General features: G+C 41.6%; 1 protein-coding gene across 26 annotated transcripts in view; it reads right to left on the bottom strand.

Moving 5' to 3' along the window:
- Positions 1-13,704, bottom strand: part of TTLL5 (tubulin tyrosine ligase like 5) — a 276,644-nt gene that overhangs the window by 25,411 nt on the left and 237,529 nt on the right. For 5 of the 26 annotated variants that reach the window (XM_073895590.1, XM_073895598.1, XM_073895606.1 and 2 more), the window contains one exon: positions 6,708-6,956. The exons of 9 other annotated variants lie outside the window; for them this stretch is intronic. In XM_073895590.1, the coding sequence (XP_073751691.1) occupies positions 6,895-6,956 (62 nt within the window). In that variant the 3' untranslated portion in view covers positions 6,708-6,894. Of the gene's footprint in view, positions 1-919; positions 1,190-4,506; positions 6,488-6,704; positions 6,957-13,704 lie in introns of those variants that run through there. 12 more of the 26 variants (XM_073895589.1, XM_073895603.1, XM_073895604.1 and 9 more) reach the window with 7 other exon arrangements.

Raw genomic sequence — 13,704 nt, 5'->3', positions numbered from 1 at the left:
TAACAGATCACTTGAAGAGCAGCGTGGAGGGTAAACGCAGGATGAGACTGAGGGTGAAGATCTCTTATTAGCCATACTTTTTTACTAATGCTAGGATTGTCTGGCTAAAATCGATCTCAGCCAGAACTTAGTTTCAGTCTCAATATTTCTGTCAGTGACTGCTACTTTCTCAAGGTATAAAAGTACTTTACCTGCTCCTATTTTCACATTTTTTTTTCCCCTCATATACTTCCCACTTGACCCCTGATCCAGTTTGTTGAATTTTCTTTCATGTTTTACTTCTATTACTGCCTTGAGTCCCTGTTTGCTCTGCACCTTCTCAGTAGATATTTAATTAATAATATATACTAACATTTCTCAAAATATAAATTTGTAATCATTCTTTGCCTCACTCCAAAATCTGGAATCCGATTTTTCCTTGTATATATGCTTCGTCTCTGAATTCAGGGTGGGGATCTTGTGATTTATTCAGTTATTCCTTATGAGAACCTAACAGTGTGCTGAGAATAATTATTTGTAGGAAATTCCTACCACACCCCCAAAGGCCTTAAGAACAGGCTAACCATCTGAAAGGTGGAAGCTGAAAAGAGAAGTTCCACAGAACTTTTTCAAAACTCTAGTCACAAGCCTGTGTTGGTCGGAATAATTGCCTTGGTCCTAAGTTCAGTTTTTTAAAACTAGAAGTCACCTTGCCATATATGAAATTATGTTTCTTTTTCCCATGAATGAGATTTGGAAGTTGAAAAGTTAGTTTCAACTGAGGTTGGCAAACATGGCTCGTGACAGATTATAGATTTCTACTTCATTTCTCAAAGTGTCAAGATGTTAACCAGCATTATAGGAAAAAGAGTTCTAGTGTTAGATAAATTTGAGAAACGCTGGGTGAAAAACAAGTTTCTTTATTGAAAGACTCCTCAGATGTACAAATATATATTATGACTCCTTAAGAAATGGCTGTAATTTTGCAGATGAGGGTCCTGACTCCAGTGAGGTTTGGTGACTTGCCCAAGATCATACAAATAGTTAGTAGCAAAGCTTTCCTCTTGATTTTTAAATTGGTCCTCTTTCCATTATACCACACTGCTGGCATGCTACTTCCTTTTTATTCCAAACCTTCGTGGAGAGCAGACCCAAAACTGATAGTACTGACCCACAGAAATTTGGACCTCCAGGACTTAAGAGATTCCTCCTGTAACAATGACAAGATGATCTCTCTGGGAGTCTGTCAGCTGCTCTGTGGCCATGAAATTGACTGTGGGGGTAGGAAGGGTGCACGGGAAGAGGAGCTCCCTGGGATGCTTTAGGATGCTTAAAAGAAAAATGGATTTATGCCGAGGATAATTCCTGGAACAGATGTGAAACCAAATACTTCATATCACAATCCAGCCCCTGCCCTCTCTGAAAGGGAAATGAAATAGCAGGATTAACCTGCTCTTCATCAGATCATGCTTTGTTTCTTTCAAAAATCCCATGACCGGGGCAGATTCCATTTCCTGCTACTCCCCTTCCTACAGCAAGAGGGGAGAGCCCAGGAGGGAGAAGAGGCTTTCCTTACGCTCTGCGAGCGCCAGGAGCACGGTGAGTGGGGATTAGAGAAACACACATAACAGCAAGTCACACGCTACCACGCACTGTTACCCCCCAATTTCCAGCTGCATTTCTCGGTCCACATGCTATGAGGAGGTATTTCGTAAATATAACGAACACCTCAGTACACTGATAAATTCATCAATTTGGGGACAGAGAGAAATTAGAATGAGTTTAGTTCTAGGGCTCTGTGAAAAAAGTACATATAGACTGAAAAGTGACTCATTTTTGGAGGGGGCATAAAAACCAGGGTTTGTGAAAGAAATAGATGAAATTTTATTATTCTTTTTATTTTTTTAAGATTTTTAAGATTTTTTTCTCAAGTGATCTCCACACCCAACATGGGGCTCGAACTCACAACCCAAAGAACAAGCGTGGCATGCCCTACCGACTGAGCCAGTGAGGTGCCCCCAAGATGGATGGAATTTTAAATGAGCTGTAACATCCTGACCAGGTAATGACAGAGCAAAGCAAAAATACAGTGTATAATATACATAGTTATCACCACGCCAACTGGGCCATGCTTTCAAGTGACTTAATAATCCGAATGCCAGACCATGAACACTTCTCTAAGAGCCAAAAGGCACTGGAAGTTTCTCACTGTCCGCACCTAGCAATGAAATGCTCTCCCCGACGAGCCTGCTAGCTAGGCCAGGATCTCAGGGGAGTCAGGAGAGGTTACTGTCTCTTCAGGCTGGGTTTGACTGGCAAGTGTGCTTTAGCCAGAGACTTCCGGTGCCCCATGGCAACGAATATCAAGAGCATCCCAGCAAGCCAGGGGCTGGGTCACTCGAGGTGTCTCAAAGAATCACCTTTCAAAGCCAAACCACTTGTTCCCTCCTATCACAAGTGGGCAACATGACAGTGTGGAGGGAGGGGTGCTGGTGGATGGCAGAATTAGGGGGATTAACAATGGGACTGAAGCAATTGGCGGCCTGGCTAGCCCCATTCTCAGCTGCTCTGTTTTGGATTTGGAGCACGAGGGGAAGCTTAAGGCTCTGAAACTATAGTTAAGGTCCCCCTTGCTCTGCGCTGACTAAAGCCACAGAAATGCTCTGGAGCCTGACACCTTTCCAAACGGGGAAAAAAGCAAGAGAGGCCAGGCCCAGGGACAGCTGCTGTCCCCCAGGCACACCACCTTACTTGGAAGCGTCCAAGACCAGGGGCAAAGCTGGACGCAGGCATCTTTCTGCTCATGACCCTACAGCACATCCCTACAAAGGGGACAAATACTTGCCGACATAATGAACTGCAGGCACTAAACAAGCACTTAACTAAAAATCTGGCTAAGAAGTAAATACAATTTGACTGCTTACACTGACGGCTTTTTGTCTTTTTACCTTTTAGATATCAACTACCTTTTCTAAGATTTGAGATCTATTTCACGTACTAATAAAATTCGCACACTTCAAATGTATAGCTCAGGGGTCTTTAGTGGAACCATCACCACAAACTAATTTTAGAACATTGTCATTACCCCAAAAAGAAACCCCTATGCCTACTGGCAGCCACTCCCCAGACCCTCTTCTCCCCACCTAGCCCTAGGCAACCACCATCTACTGTCTGTCTCTATGGATTTGCCTCTTCTGGACATTTCACACAAAGAATCATTCAATATGTGATGGCTTTACATTTCCAAGGTCCACCCATGTTGTAGCCTGTATGAGTACTTCCTTCTTTTTGATGGCTGAATAGTATTTGTTGTATGGATATACCACAGTTTATCCATTCATTATCTGATAGACATTTAGGTTGTTTCCACATTTTGGCTGTTGAGGAATGCTGCTAGGAATACTCATGTACAGTTTTTAAGATTTTATTTATTTATTTGAGAGGGAGAGCAAGAGAGAGCACAAGCAGGAAGCACGAGCGGGGGGCGGGGGCAGGGAGAGGGAGAACTTTGTTTTTTTTTTTAAGTAGGCTCCACACCCAATGTGGGGCTTCAACTCACAACCCCGAGATCAAGAGTCACATGTTCTACTGATTGAGCTAGCCAGGCACCCCATGTACAGTTTTCATGTAGACAGTGTTTTCATTTCTCCTAGATATACATTTAGGAGTCAAACTGCTGGGCTGGTAACTCTATGTTTAACCGTTTGAGACACTGCCAGTCTCTTTTTCCAAAGCTGTTGTGCCATCTTATGTTCCCACCAGCAAAGCATGAGAGTTCCGGTCTCCATATCCTCAACGACACTTACCGGTTATCTGTCTTGATTACAACCAGTTAGTGGGTATGAAGTGGCATTTCGCTGGGGTTCTTTTTTTTTTTTTTAAAGATTTTATTTATTTATTTGACACACAGAGAGAGCGAGAGCGAGAGCGAGAGCGAGAGAGAGAGAGAGAGAGAGGGAGAGAGCAGGAGCAGGGGGAGTGGCAGGCAGAGGGAGAAGCAGGCTTCCCGCATGAGCACGGAGCCCGATGTGGGGCTCGATCCCAGGACCCTGGGATCATGGCCTGAGCTGAAGGCAGCGGTTTAACCAACTGAGCCACCCAGGCGCCCCTCGCTGGGGTTCTTATTTGAGTTTCCCTAATGCCTAATGATGCAGCTTTTCAGGTGTTATTGTCCATTTGTGTATCTTCTTTGGAGGAATGTCCAAATGCTTTGCTCATTTTTAAAACAGGGTTATCTGTCTTTTTATGTTGAGCTGTATGAGATATGTACATATTCTGGAGTTAAGTCCCTTGCCAGATATATAATTTGCAAATAATTTATTTGATAGGCTGTCTTTTCACTTTCTTGAAAGTTTTTTAAAATTTTATTTAAATTCAATTAATTAACATATAGTGTATTATTAGTTTCAGAGGTAGAGTTCAGTGATTTATCAGTCTCATGTAATACCCACTGCTCATTACATCAAGTGCCCTCATTAATGCCCATCACCCAGTTACCCCATCCCCCCACCCCCCTCCCCTCCAGCAACCCTCAGTTGGTTTCCTATTATTAAGAGTCTCTTATGGTTTCTCTCCCTCTCTGATTTCATCTTGTTTTATTTTTCCCTCCCTTCCCCTATGCTCTTGTTTTGTTTCTTAAATTCCACATATGACTGAAATCAAATGATAATTGTCTTTCTCTGACTGACTTATTTCACTTAGCATAATACCCCCCATCCATGTCATTGCAAATGGCAAGATTTCTTTTTTTTGATGGTTGAGTAGTATTCCATTGTGTGTGGGTGTGTGTGTGTGTGTGTATATATATACACACACACACACACACCCACACACACACCAGATCTTCTTTATCCATTCATCTGTCGATGGACATCTGGGCTCTTTCCATAGTTTGGCTATTGTGGACATTGCTGCTATAAACATTGGGGTGCAGGTGCCCCTTCAGATCACTACATTTGTATCTTTGGGGTAAATCCCTAGCAGTGTAATTGCTGGGTCATAGGGTAGCTCTATTTTTAACTTTTTGAGGAACCTCCATACTGTTTTCCAGAGTGGCTGTACCAGTTTGCATTCCCACCAGCAGTGTAAGAGGGTTCCCCTTTCTCCACGTCCTCGCCAACATTTGTTGTTTCCTGACTTGTTAATTTTAGCCATTCTGACTGGTGTGAGGTGGTATCTCATTGTGGTTTTGATTTGGATTTCCCTGATGCCGAGTGATGTTGAGCATTTTTTCATGTATCTGTTGGCCATTCGTATGTCTTCTTTGGAGAAATATCTGTTCATGTCTTCTGACCATTTCTTGACTGGATTATTTGTTCTTTGGGTGTTGAGTTTGATAAGTTCTTTATAGATTTTGGATACTAGCCCTTTATCTGATATGTCATTTGCAAATATCTTCTCCCATTCTGTCGGTTGTCTTTTGGTTTTGTAGACTGTTTCCTTTGCTGTGCGAAAGCTTTTCAACTTGAGGAAGTCCCGATAGTTCATTTTTACCTTTGTTTGCCTTCTCTTTGGAGACATGTCTAGCAAGAAATTGCTGCAGCCAAGGTCAAAGAGGTTGCTACCTGTATTCTCCTCTAGGATTCTGATGGATTCCTGTTTCACATTTAGATCTTTCATCCATTTTGAGTTTATTTTTGTGTGTGGTATAAGAAAATGGTCCGGTTTCATTCTTGTGCATGTGTTTGTCCAATTTTCCCAACACCATTTGTTGAAGAGACTGTCTTCTTTCCATTGGATATTCTTCCCTGCTTTGTCGAAGATTAGTTGACCATAGAGTTGAGGGTCCATTTCTGGGCTCTCTATTCTGTTCCATTGATCTATGTGTCTGATTTTGTGCCACTACCATACTGTATGATGACTTTGTGATATAAAGTCCGGAATTGTGATGGCTTGGTGGCACCTTTTGAAGCACATGATTTTTGAATTTTGATGAAGTCTGACACCCATTTAATTTTTGTTGCTTGTGCTTTTTGATGTATCTAAGAAATTGTTGCCTAATCCAAGGACTTGAAGAATTAGTCCTATGTTTCTTCTAGGAATTTTATAGTTTTAGCCCTTACATTAAGATCTTTTATCAATTTTGAGTTCATTTTGTATATGGTATGAGGAAGGAATCCCACTTCATTCTTTTGCATATGGATAACCAATTGTTCCAGTACCACCAGTCTCTTCAACCATAAGTTGAAAAGACCATTCTCTCTTCTTGGCACCTTTGTGGAAAAGCAACTGGCCATGCACGTGTGCATTTATTTTTGGACACTCAATTCCAGTCCATTGATCTGTCCTATGCCACACTGTCTTGACTATTTGTATTTATAGCTTTGTATTTATTGTTAGTTTTACATCCTGTTTAAAATTCTCTGACTCATTACTACAAGGCTCCAGCTGTATTCTTTTTGGAGAATCTCAGCAAAGACCTGAAGCACAAGGAAGCTTTTCTTTAAATGAAACAGGGGTCATTAATAACCTCTCTCAGTTTCTGAAGCAGCTGTACTGTGAGCAAAACCTTAGGAAGACAACACACATGAAAAGAATTTAGTATTGTAATAAAGTTAAACTTACAACAAGGTTAACCTGCATAATTTGAGTATACATAATCATTCTGCTACAGAATAATCAAGAGCAAATAGTAAATAGTTCATACAAATGAATGTGCTATACTGTAAATTTATACTATGCTTAGAGCAAATTTATCATTTTAATTAAGAAACACATTTATAGGGTTGTTGTTTTTTTTTCCTCTATGGCTCATTTTTTTTCCATCATCCTCTCTTTAATGACCTTTCTTCCAGGAAGATAGGGACTCTCTTGTGTTCCTGAAACCTCCAGGTATCCGGTACCCCCAGCCCCCACATACTAAGAGCAAGCTCTAGGGCAAACGAGGGTTAAGGAATGGTGTTCCTCTCAGCGGAGTCAAGAAGCTGGTGGAGAAGGGCTGGAGAAAGGTGATGGATTCCATCCAGCAGGGGAGGAGACTATGGAAAGAAAACGTGTTGTGACAGAAACCGATGAATGTTTCTCAACACCCATTCTCCCTTTATCCCTCAATAAGAGAAGCTCAGTTTGCTTGGGAAGGCAGTGTGCCCAGCCAAAAAGACTACCTCTCCAGACTCGTTTGTTGCTAGGAGAAGTGGGCCTGGGGTCCAGGGCTGGCCAATGATGTATTAGTTGGAACTGCTGGGCTTCCAAGGAAGCTTTTTTTAAAGTGGGCAGATTTAGCTGGCACCTGTTTTTTGCCCTTCCTCCCAACCCCCCTTCTCTCCTGGAACATGGACGCAGTGCCAGTAGCAAAAGGAACCACCCTGTGACCAAAAGAAAAACAAAAACAAAAACAACACCAATGCTTTAGGGTTGGCTGAGCAGAAGAGAGAAGCCCGGCTCCTCCATTAGGTCTCTGAAGAATTGCGCTAGCTGTCTCTGAACTTCTTGACATGTAAAAAAAATAAATCCTTCACTTATTTAAGGCACTGATGTTTTGAGTTTCTATTACCTGAAGGGAAAGCTCTTCTGTCCTCTCTCTTCACCCCCAACCCTCCCACCTCCCACCTTCACTCCCCTCCTGCTGCACAGGTTCGTTGCTCCATTCCCATCTAAGTTCCCTCTGCCAGTCAGAACTGCTGCCCCTTCAAAGATTTTGCAGGAGGTGTGGGAAAGCTTATCACCTTCCCCAGCCCTCCTATCAGTGGGAGTGGAGGCAAAAGCCCACCTTGATCCTTATCCTCCCCCTTCCTAGGTCTGGCTCCATCCAAAGAAGGAATGTGAAATGGTTGGAGGAAAGGCAAGCCCACCTCGCCCATATATGCCTCCACACTACCTACCAGGAATCCCCCTAACTGAATGATTGGAGGTAACCACCAGACACTTCAGAGAGATTCAGGCTGGAGGGTTGGGCTACTAGCCACCTAGCTCCGTTCGGAAAAGAAGCCGGAAACATGAAATCATCTTGAGGGGCCTAGCATTTTGATATGACAAGGCAGCTCAGCAAGTTCTGGAAATAAAGCTGTCTGGCTTTGGATTTCAGCTCCACCATTGACCGTGTGGCTTGGACCAGGTACTTCACTTCTCTCAGTTTTAGTTTGCTCATATGCAAACTAGACAACAAAGCCACCTTCTTTTGTAGGGTTGAGAAGATGAAATGTGACAGAGCCACAATGCTTAGCACAGCCCCTGGCATATAACAAGTGCTTGCTAAAATGAGGACCATTGTTGCTGTTATTATACTAGTGAAGAGCAAGGGCTTTGAATTCACACTGGGTTCAAACCCAGCTTCTCCACCCGTCAATTATGTGGACTGAAGCTGTTTCCTAGTCTCTGCACCTTCATTTTCTCTAAGTGAGGAAGAGAACTCCTAACTCACTCAACCATAAATACCTACGGCAGGCCTGCTCTACACCTGGTTTTCTGCTCCACCCGGGGCGTACGAAGGTGAGTAACACTGACACAGTCTAGTGAGGAAGACAGACACTAATGGAAAATCGCAAGGAACTGTAACAAATGCTACATCAGAGAGCTACACAGGTCTCTGTAATGGGGACATGTCCTGGCAGAGAGGCCAGAGAAAGCAAATGCACCCAAGGGTGGGAGAAGAGCCTGAGGGGTGAAACAGCGTCTGCAGAAGCTCTGTGGACCCAGGGATGGTGGGGGGTGGAGCTCAGAGATGGCCAGGATGGCTAGTGTGGAGAAAGCATGGAGGGAAGGTGGTGTGACGTCAAGATGAAAGGTAGGCAAGCCATGTGAGACCTCTTACCTAGTTTTATCTTTATCTTAAGAGTAATGGTCAGCTTTTCTGAAGGGCTTTAAGTGGTGTGTGTGTCAGAAACAGTTTGCATTTTGAAAAGCTCAGTACACAGTGATGTGGAGAATGGAAAGAAAGAGCAGGGATGGTGAGGGTTGATGCGGCGAGAAGCTAGTACAGTAGGGTCCAAATGAGAATGTTTGGTGACTCGAGCTTGACTCCTTGCAAGTAGGGAAACCCAATCTCTGTTTCAAACTAGAGAGTTAAGTCACTATTAGTTTCGGGGTCACTCTGAGCATCCTCTTGAATAAAGGCACAAATGCAGGGGATTCATAGATCAACCAAAGCTACAACCACGGGCTTAGGTCGAACTCCCTGAATTAGATGATAAAGCTTGATAAACTCTTTGACTATATCAAGACCCCTTTGTTTTTACTAGTACCGCTTTCCTGAAGGTTATACTCTACTTTGCAGACCTCCTTTCCCTGTTCTCTTATCTCCCTATCCCGACACCAAATATCCTGAGAGGATGATGCTGAGAGATGAGTCAGTTAGCCCACTGTCAGAAACAGGAGCAGCCTAATGGTCAACAAAACAAGAAAACGGTCTTTGTCCCTCTCATCCATTAGATCCTTATAAACTCCATCTTTTTCCTCATTTATGTAATTGATTCTAGGAGGAAGCAGATGAAAACATGAGTAAGGAATGGCCTCAGAACTATTTATACCTGGAACCTGTGGTGTTCATGGTATTTCTGGATTCAGGCCAGACTTGAAGAGAACCACAGATGCCCCCATAACAGCAAAGATCAGGTCTCGAGGTTGAAGCACAACATTCACTTAACCCAATGTATATATGGCCAATGTCAGCTAGGAAGGACACCAACAATGTTTTGCAAAAGTCCTATAACCCAGGACTATTTACAGTGGAGTCCCGGATTGGTACCAGCCTGAGAACTCTTGGTTAGTAGTCTACAATGAGATAAATTTAGAATTTGAAGGTAGGCAGTTACAGCCTGTTATTGAAAATGGCCAGCAGGGCGCCTGGGTGGCTCAGGTGGTTAGGCAACTGCCTTTGGCTCAGGTCATGGTCCTGGAGTCCCGGGATCGAGTCCCGCATCGGGCTCCCTGCTCGGTGGGGAGTCTGCTTCTCCCTCTGACCATCCCCCCTCTCATGTGCTCTCTCTCTGTCTCTCATTCTCGCTCTCTCAAATAAATAAATAAATAAATAAAATCTTAAAAAAAAAAAAAGAAAATGGCCAGCAGTTTTATGCCTAGTGAATCTAATAATAATGAACTTGAGCTTGTGTGTTATATGTATTCTCTTCTTATTTAGTTTCTTTAGTCATTTATTTTTAGTGTATTTTACAAAAGTACCAGTCCACGTAGGCCTGGAAAGGAAAATAACTAGCACTCCAATATGGACAGTTTGAAAAGCACTACTGTAGCCACAGCCGAAAATTCCCTGATTCTTTCCTCACCAAGATGACTGACAGCATGGAAATTTTATTCAGTACAGAGGACTGGAGATAAGTCTGAACGGACGAGGAGCCACGGAAACATGAGTTTTAGTTCTCAAGGGCACGTCCTCTTCGCAGGCAGTGCATATCTAATGATGGGTCAACATAAAGTACGTACAAAAGCGGTATCCCAGCTACCTCACCACAACTCACAGCTCCGACGGGCTGGCTTTATACTCCCTGTGGCACCAACTGAGACCTTCTTTGTCACTGTGCCACAGCCCAACTGCTCCCGTTGTCCAATCCATTTCCTTCCATTCCCTTCCCTTCTATAGGAATTGATCCAGGAGCACCCCTTAATAAACCTCTTGCACACCAATCTCCATCTTAGAGTTTACTTTCTAAGGGACCTAACTTCTGACATTGTTTAACAACAATATGACCTCAAAGATCATAATGGGAACTAATGATACCATGTGCTTTGAATTGTGACAAATAGTAAGAACTACCATTTACTGAGTACCTATCATGTGCCAAACACTGTACTAGGTGTATTACATACATAATCTATAGTCTTTTTTAAAGTGTGGTAAAATACACGTAACATAAATGAGATGATCAAAAATCTTCCAACATACAGAAGTCCAGGACCAGGCGGCTTCACTGGTGAAGTCCACCAAACATTTAAAGAATTAATACCAATCTTTCCCAAACTCTTCCAAAATGTTCTAGAAGAGTTCCCTCCTCTTCTACACACTTTCAAAGTCATTTTACGAGGCCAACATTACCCTGATACCAAAACCAGACAAGGCTACCACAAGAAAATTTCAGGCCAATATCTCTGATGAATGTAGATGCAAAAATCCTCAACAAAATAACAGCAAACTCAATTCAGCAATGCAATAGAAAGATCATATACCATGATCAGGTGGGATTTATTCCACACATGCAATAATAGAGCAACATCTGCAGATCAATGTGACACACCATATTAACAAAATGAAGGATAAAAATTATATGATCATCTCAATTGATGCATAGAAAGCATTTGACAAAATTCAGCATACATTTATGATAAAAACTCTCAACAAAGTGGGTAGAGAGGGAACATACCTTAACACAATAAAGGCCATATACGACAAGCCTATAGCTGAGATCATACTCAATAGTAAAGAGGGGACTGCTTGTCCTCTAAGATGAAGAAAAAGACAAGGATGCCCACCCTCCCCACTTTTATTCAACAAGGTATCAGAAGTCCTAGCGAGACCCATACACAAGAAATAAAAGGTATCCAAATCAGAGAAGAAGTAAAACTGTCTCTATTAGTAGATAACATGATACTATACAGAGAACCTCAAGGACTCCACCAGAAAACTATTAAAACTAATAAACGAATTCAGTAAAGTTTCAGGATACAAAATCAATACCCAAAAATCTGTTGCATTTCTATACAGTAACAATAAACTATCAGAAAGAGAAATTAAGAAAATAATTGCATTTACAATTATATCAAAGAGAATAAAATATTTAGGAATAAATTTGAGAAGGTGAAAGAGTTATACACTGAACACTATAAGACATTGATGAAAGAAATTGAAGAAGACATAAACAAATGAAAAATATTTCATGCTCATGGATCAGAAGAATTAATATTGTTAAGATGTCAATACTATACAAAGCAATCAACAGATTTAGTATAATCCGTATCAAAATTCCAATGGCATTTTTCACAGAAATAAAACAATCCTAAAATTTGTATGGAACCACAAAAGACCCCAAAGAGCCAAAGCTATCTTGACAAAGAAGAACAGAGATGGAGGCATTATGCTTCCTGATATCAAACTATGTTATAAAGCTATAGCAATCAAAACAGGATGACATATGGTATTGGCATAAAAACAGACACACTGATCAACAGAACAGAAGGGAGAACTCAGAAATAAACCCATGCATATATGGTCAAGTAATATAGGACAAAGGAGCCAAGAATATACAATGGGGAAAGCACAGTCTCCAATCAATGGTGTTGGAAAAACTGGACAGCCACATATAAAAGAACGAAATTGGACCCCCCTATCTCAACCAGACACAAAAATTAACTCAAAAAATGGATTAAAGACTTGAAATTAAGACTAAAACCACAAAACTCCTAGAAGAAAACATAGGTGGTAAGCTCCTTAACGTGGGTCTTGGTGACGATTTTTTGGATTTGACATCAAAGGAAAGGCAATAAACAAGTGGGACTACATCAAACCAAAAAGCTTCTGTACAGTAGAGGAAATAACAAAACGAAAAGGCAACCTGCCAAATGGGAGAAAATATTTGCAAATCATATATCTGATATAGGGTTAATATCCAAAATATATAAAGAACTCATATAACTCAGTAGTAAAAACAAACAATCCAATTAAAAATGGCAGAAGAGGGGCACCTTGGTGGCTCAGTCAAGCATCTGACTCTTGATCTCAGCTCAGTTCTTGATCTCAGGGTCGTGAGTTCAAGCCCTGCACTGGGCTCCATGCTGGACATGGAGCCTACTTAAAATAAAAATGGCAGAAGAACCCAACAGACATTTCTCCAAAGAAGACCTACAAATGGCCAACAGGTAGAGGCAAAGGTGCTCAACATTCCTAATGACCAGGGAAATGCAAATCAACACCACAATGAGATATCACCTCACACCTGTCAGAATGGCTAGTATCAAAAAGACAAGAAATAACAAGCGTTGCACTGCTGGCGGAGATGTAAACTGGTATAGCCACTACGTAAAACCTTACAGAGGTTCCTCAAAATATTAAAAATATAACTTTCATTTGATCCAGCAATTCCACTTCTGTGTATTTACCCAAAGAAAACAAAACCACTAATTCACTGCATGTTCACCCTCTGTTCGTTGCATTATTTACAACAGCCAAAATGTATAAACAATCTAAGTGTCCGTTAATGGATGAATGAATAAAGAAAATGTGGTATATATACATAATAGAGTATTATTCAGCCATAAAAAAGAATGAAATCTTGTCATTTGTGTCAATATGGATGGACCTTGAGGGCATTTTACTAAAGTAAAATAAGTCAGACAGAAAAAGATATATACCATATGATCGCACTTACATGTGAAATCTAAAAAAACCCCCCCAAACAAGCTCAGAGATATAAAGAACAGGTTCGAAGTTGCCAGAGTTGGGGGGCAAGGGAAAAATTACCAGCTTAACCACTTTTAAGGGGACAGTTCAGATCATTAAGTACATTCACACTGTGCAATTATCAGCACCATCTATCTGCAGACCTTTTTTCATCTTAAAAAACTGAAACTCTGGGGGCACCAGGGTGGCTCAGTTGGTTAAGCATCTGACTCTTGATCTCAGCTCAGGTCTTGATCTCAGGGTCATGAATTCAAGCCCCACAAGGAGCCTACTGAAAGACAAAATAACAAAACTGAAACTCTATACCCACTGAAAAATAACCCCTCATTATCCCTCTGGCCAGCTCCTGGTAACAACCATTCTGCTTTCTGTCTCTGAATTTG

Source organism: Callorhinus ursinus, unplaced genomic scaffold, assembly GCF_003265705.2.
Source record: "Callorhinus ursinus isolate GAN/ISIS: 27379988/994484 unplaced genomic scaffold, GSC_fseal_2.0 scaffold8, whole genome shotgun sequence".
In the NCBI taxonomy this organism is placed as follows: domain Eukaryota; kingdom Metazoa; phylum Chordata; class Mammalia; order Carnivora; family Otariidae; genus Callorhinus; species Callorhinus ursinus.
The sequence above is the reverse complement of the archived record's forward strand: the minus strand, read 5'-3'. Positions and strand labels throughout refer to the sequence as shown.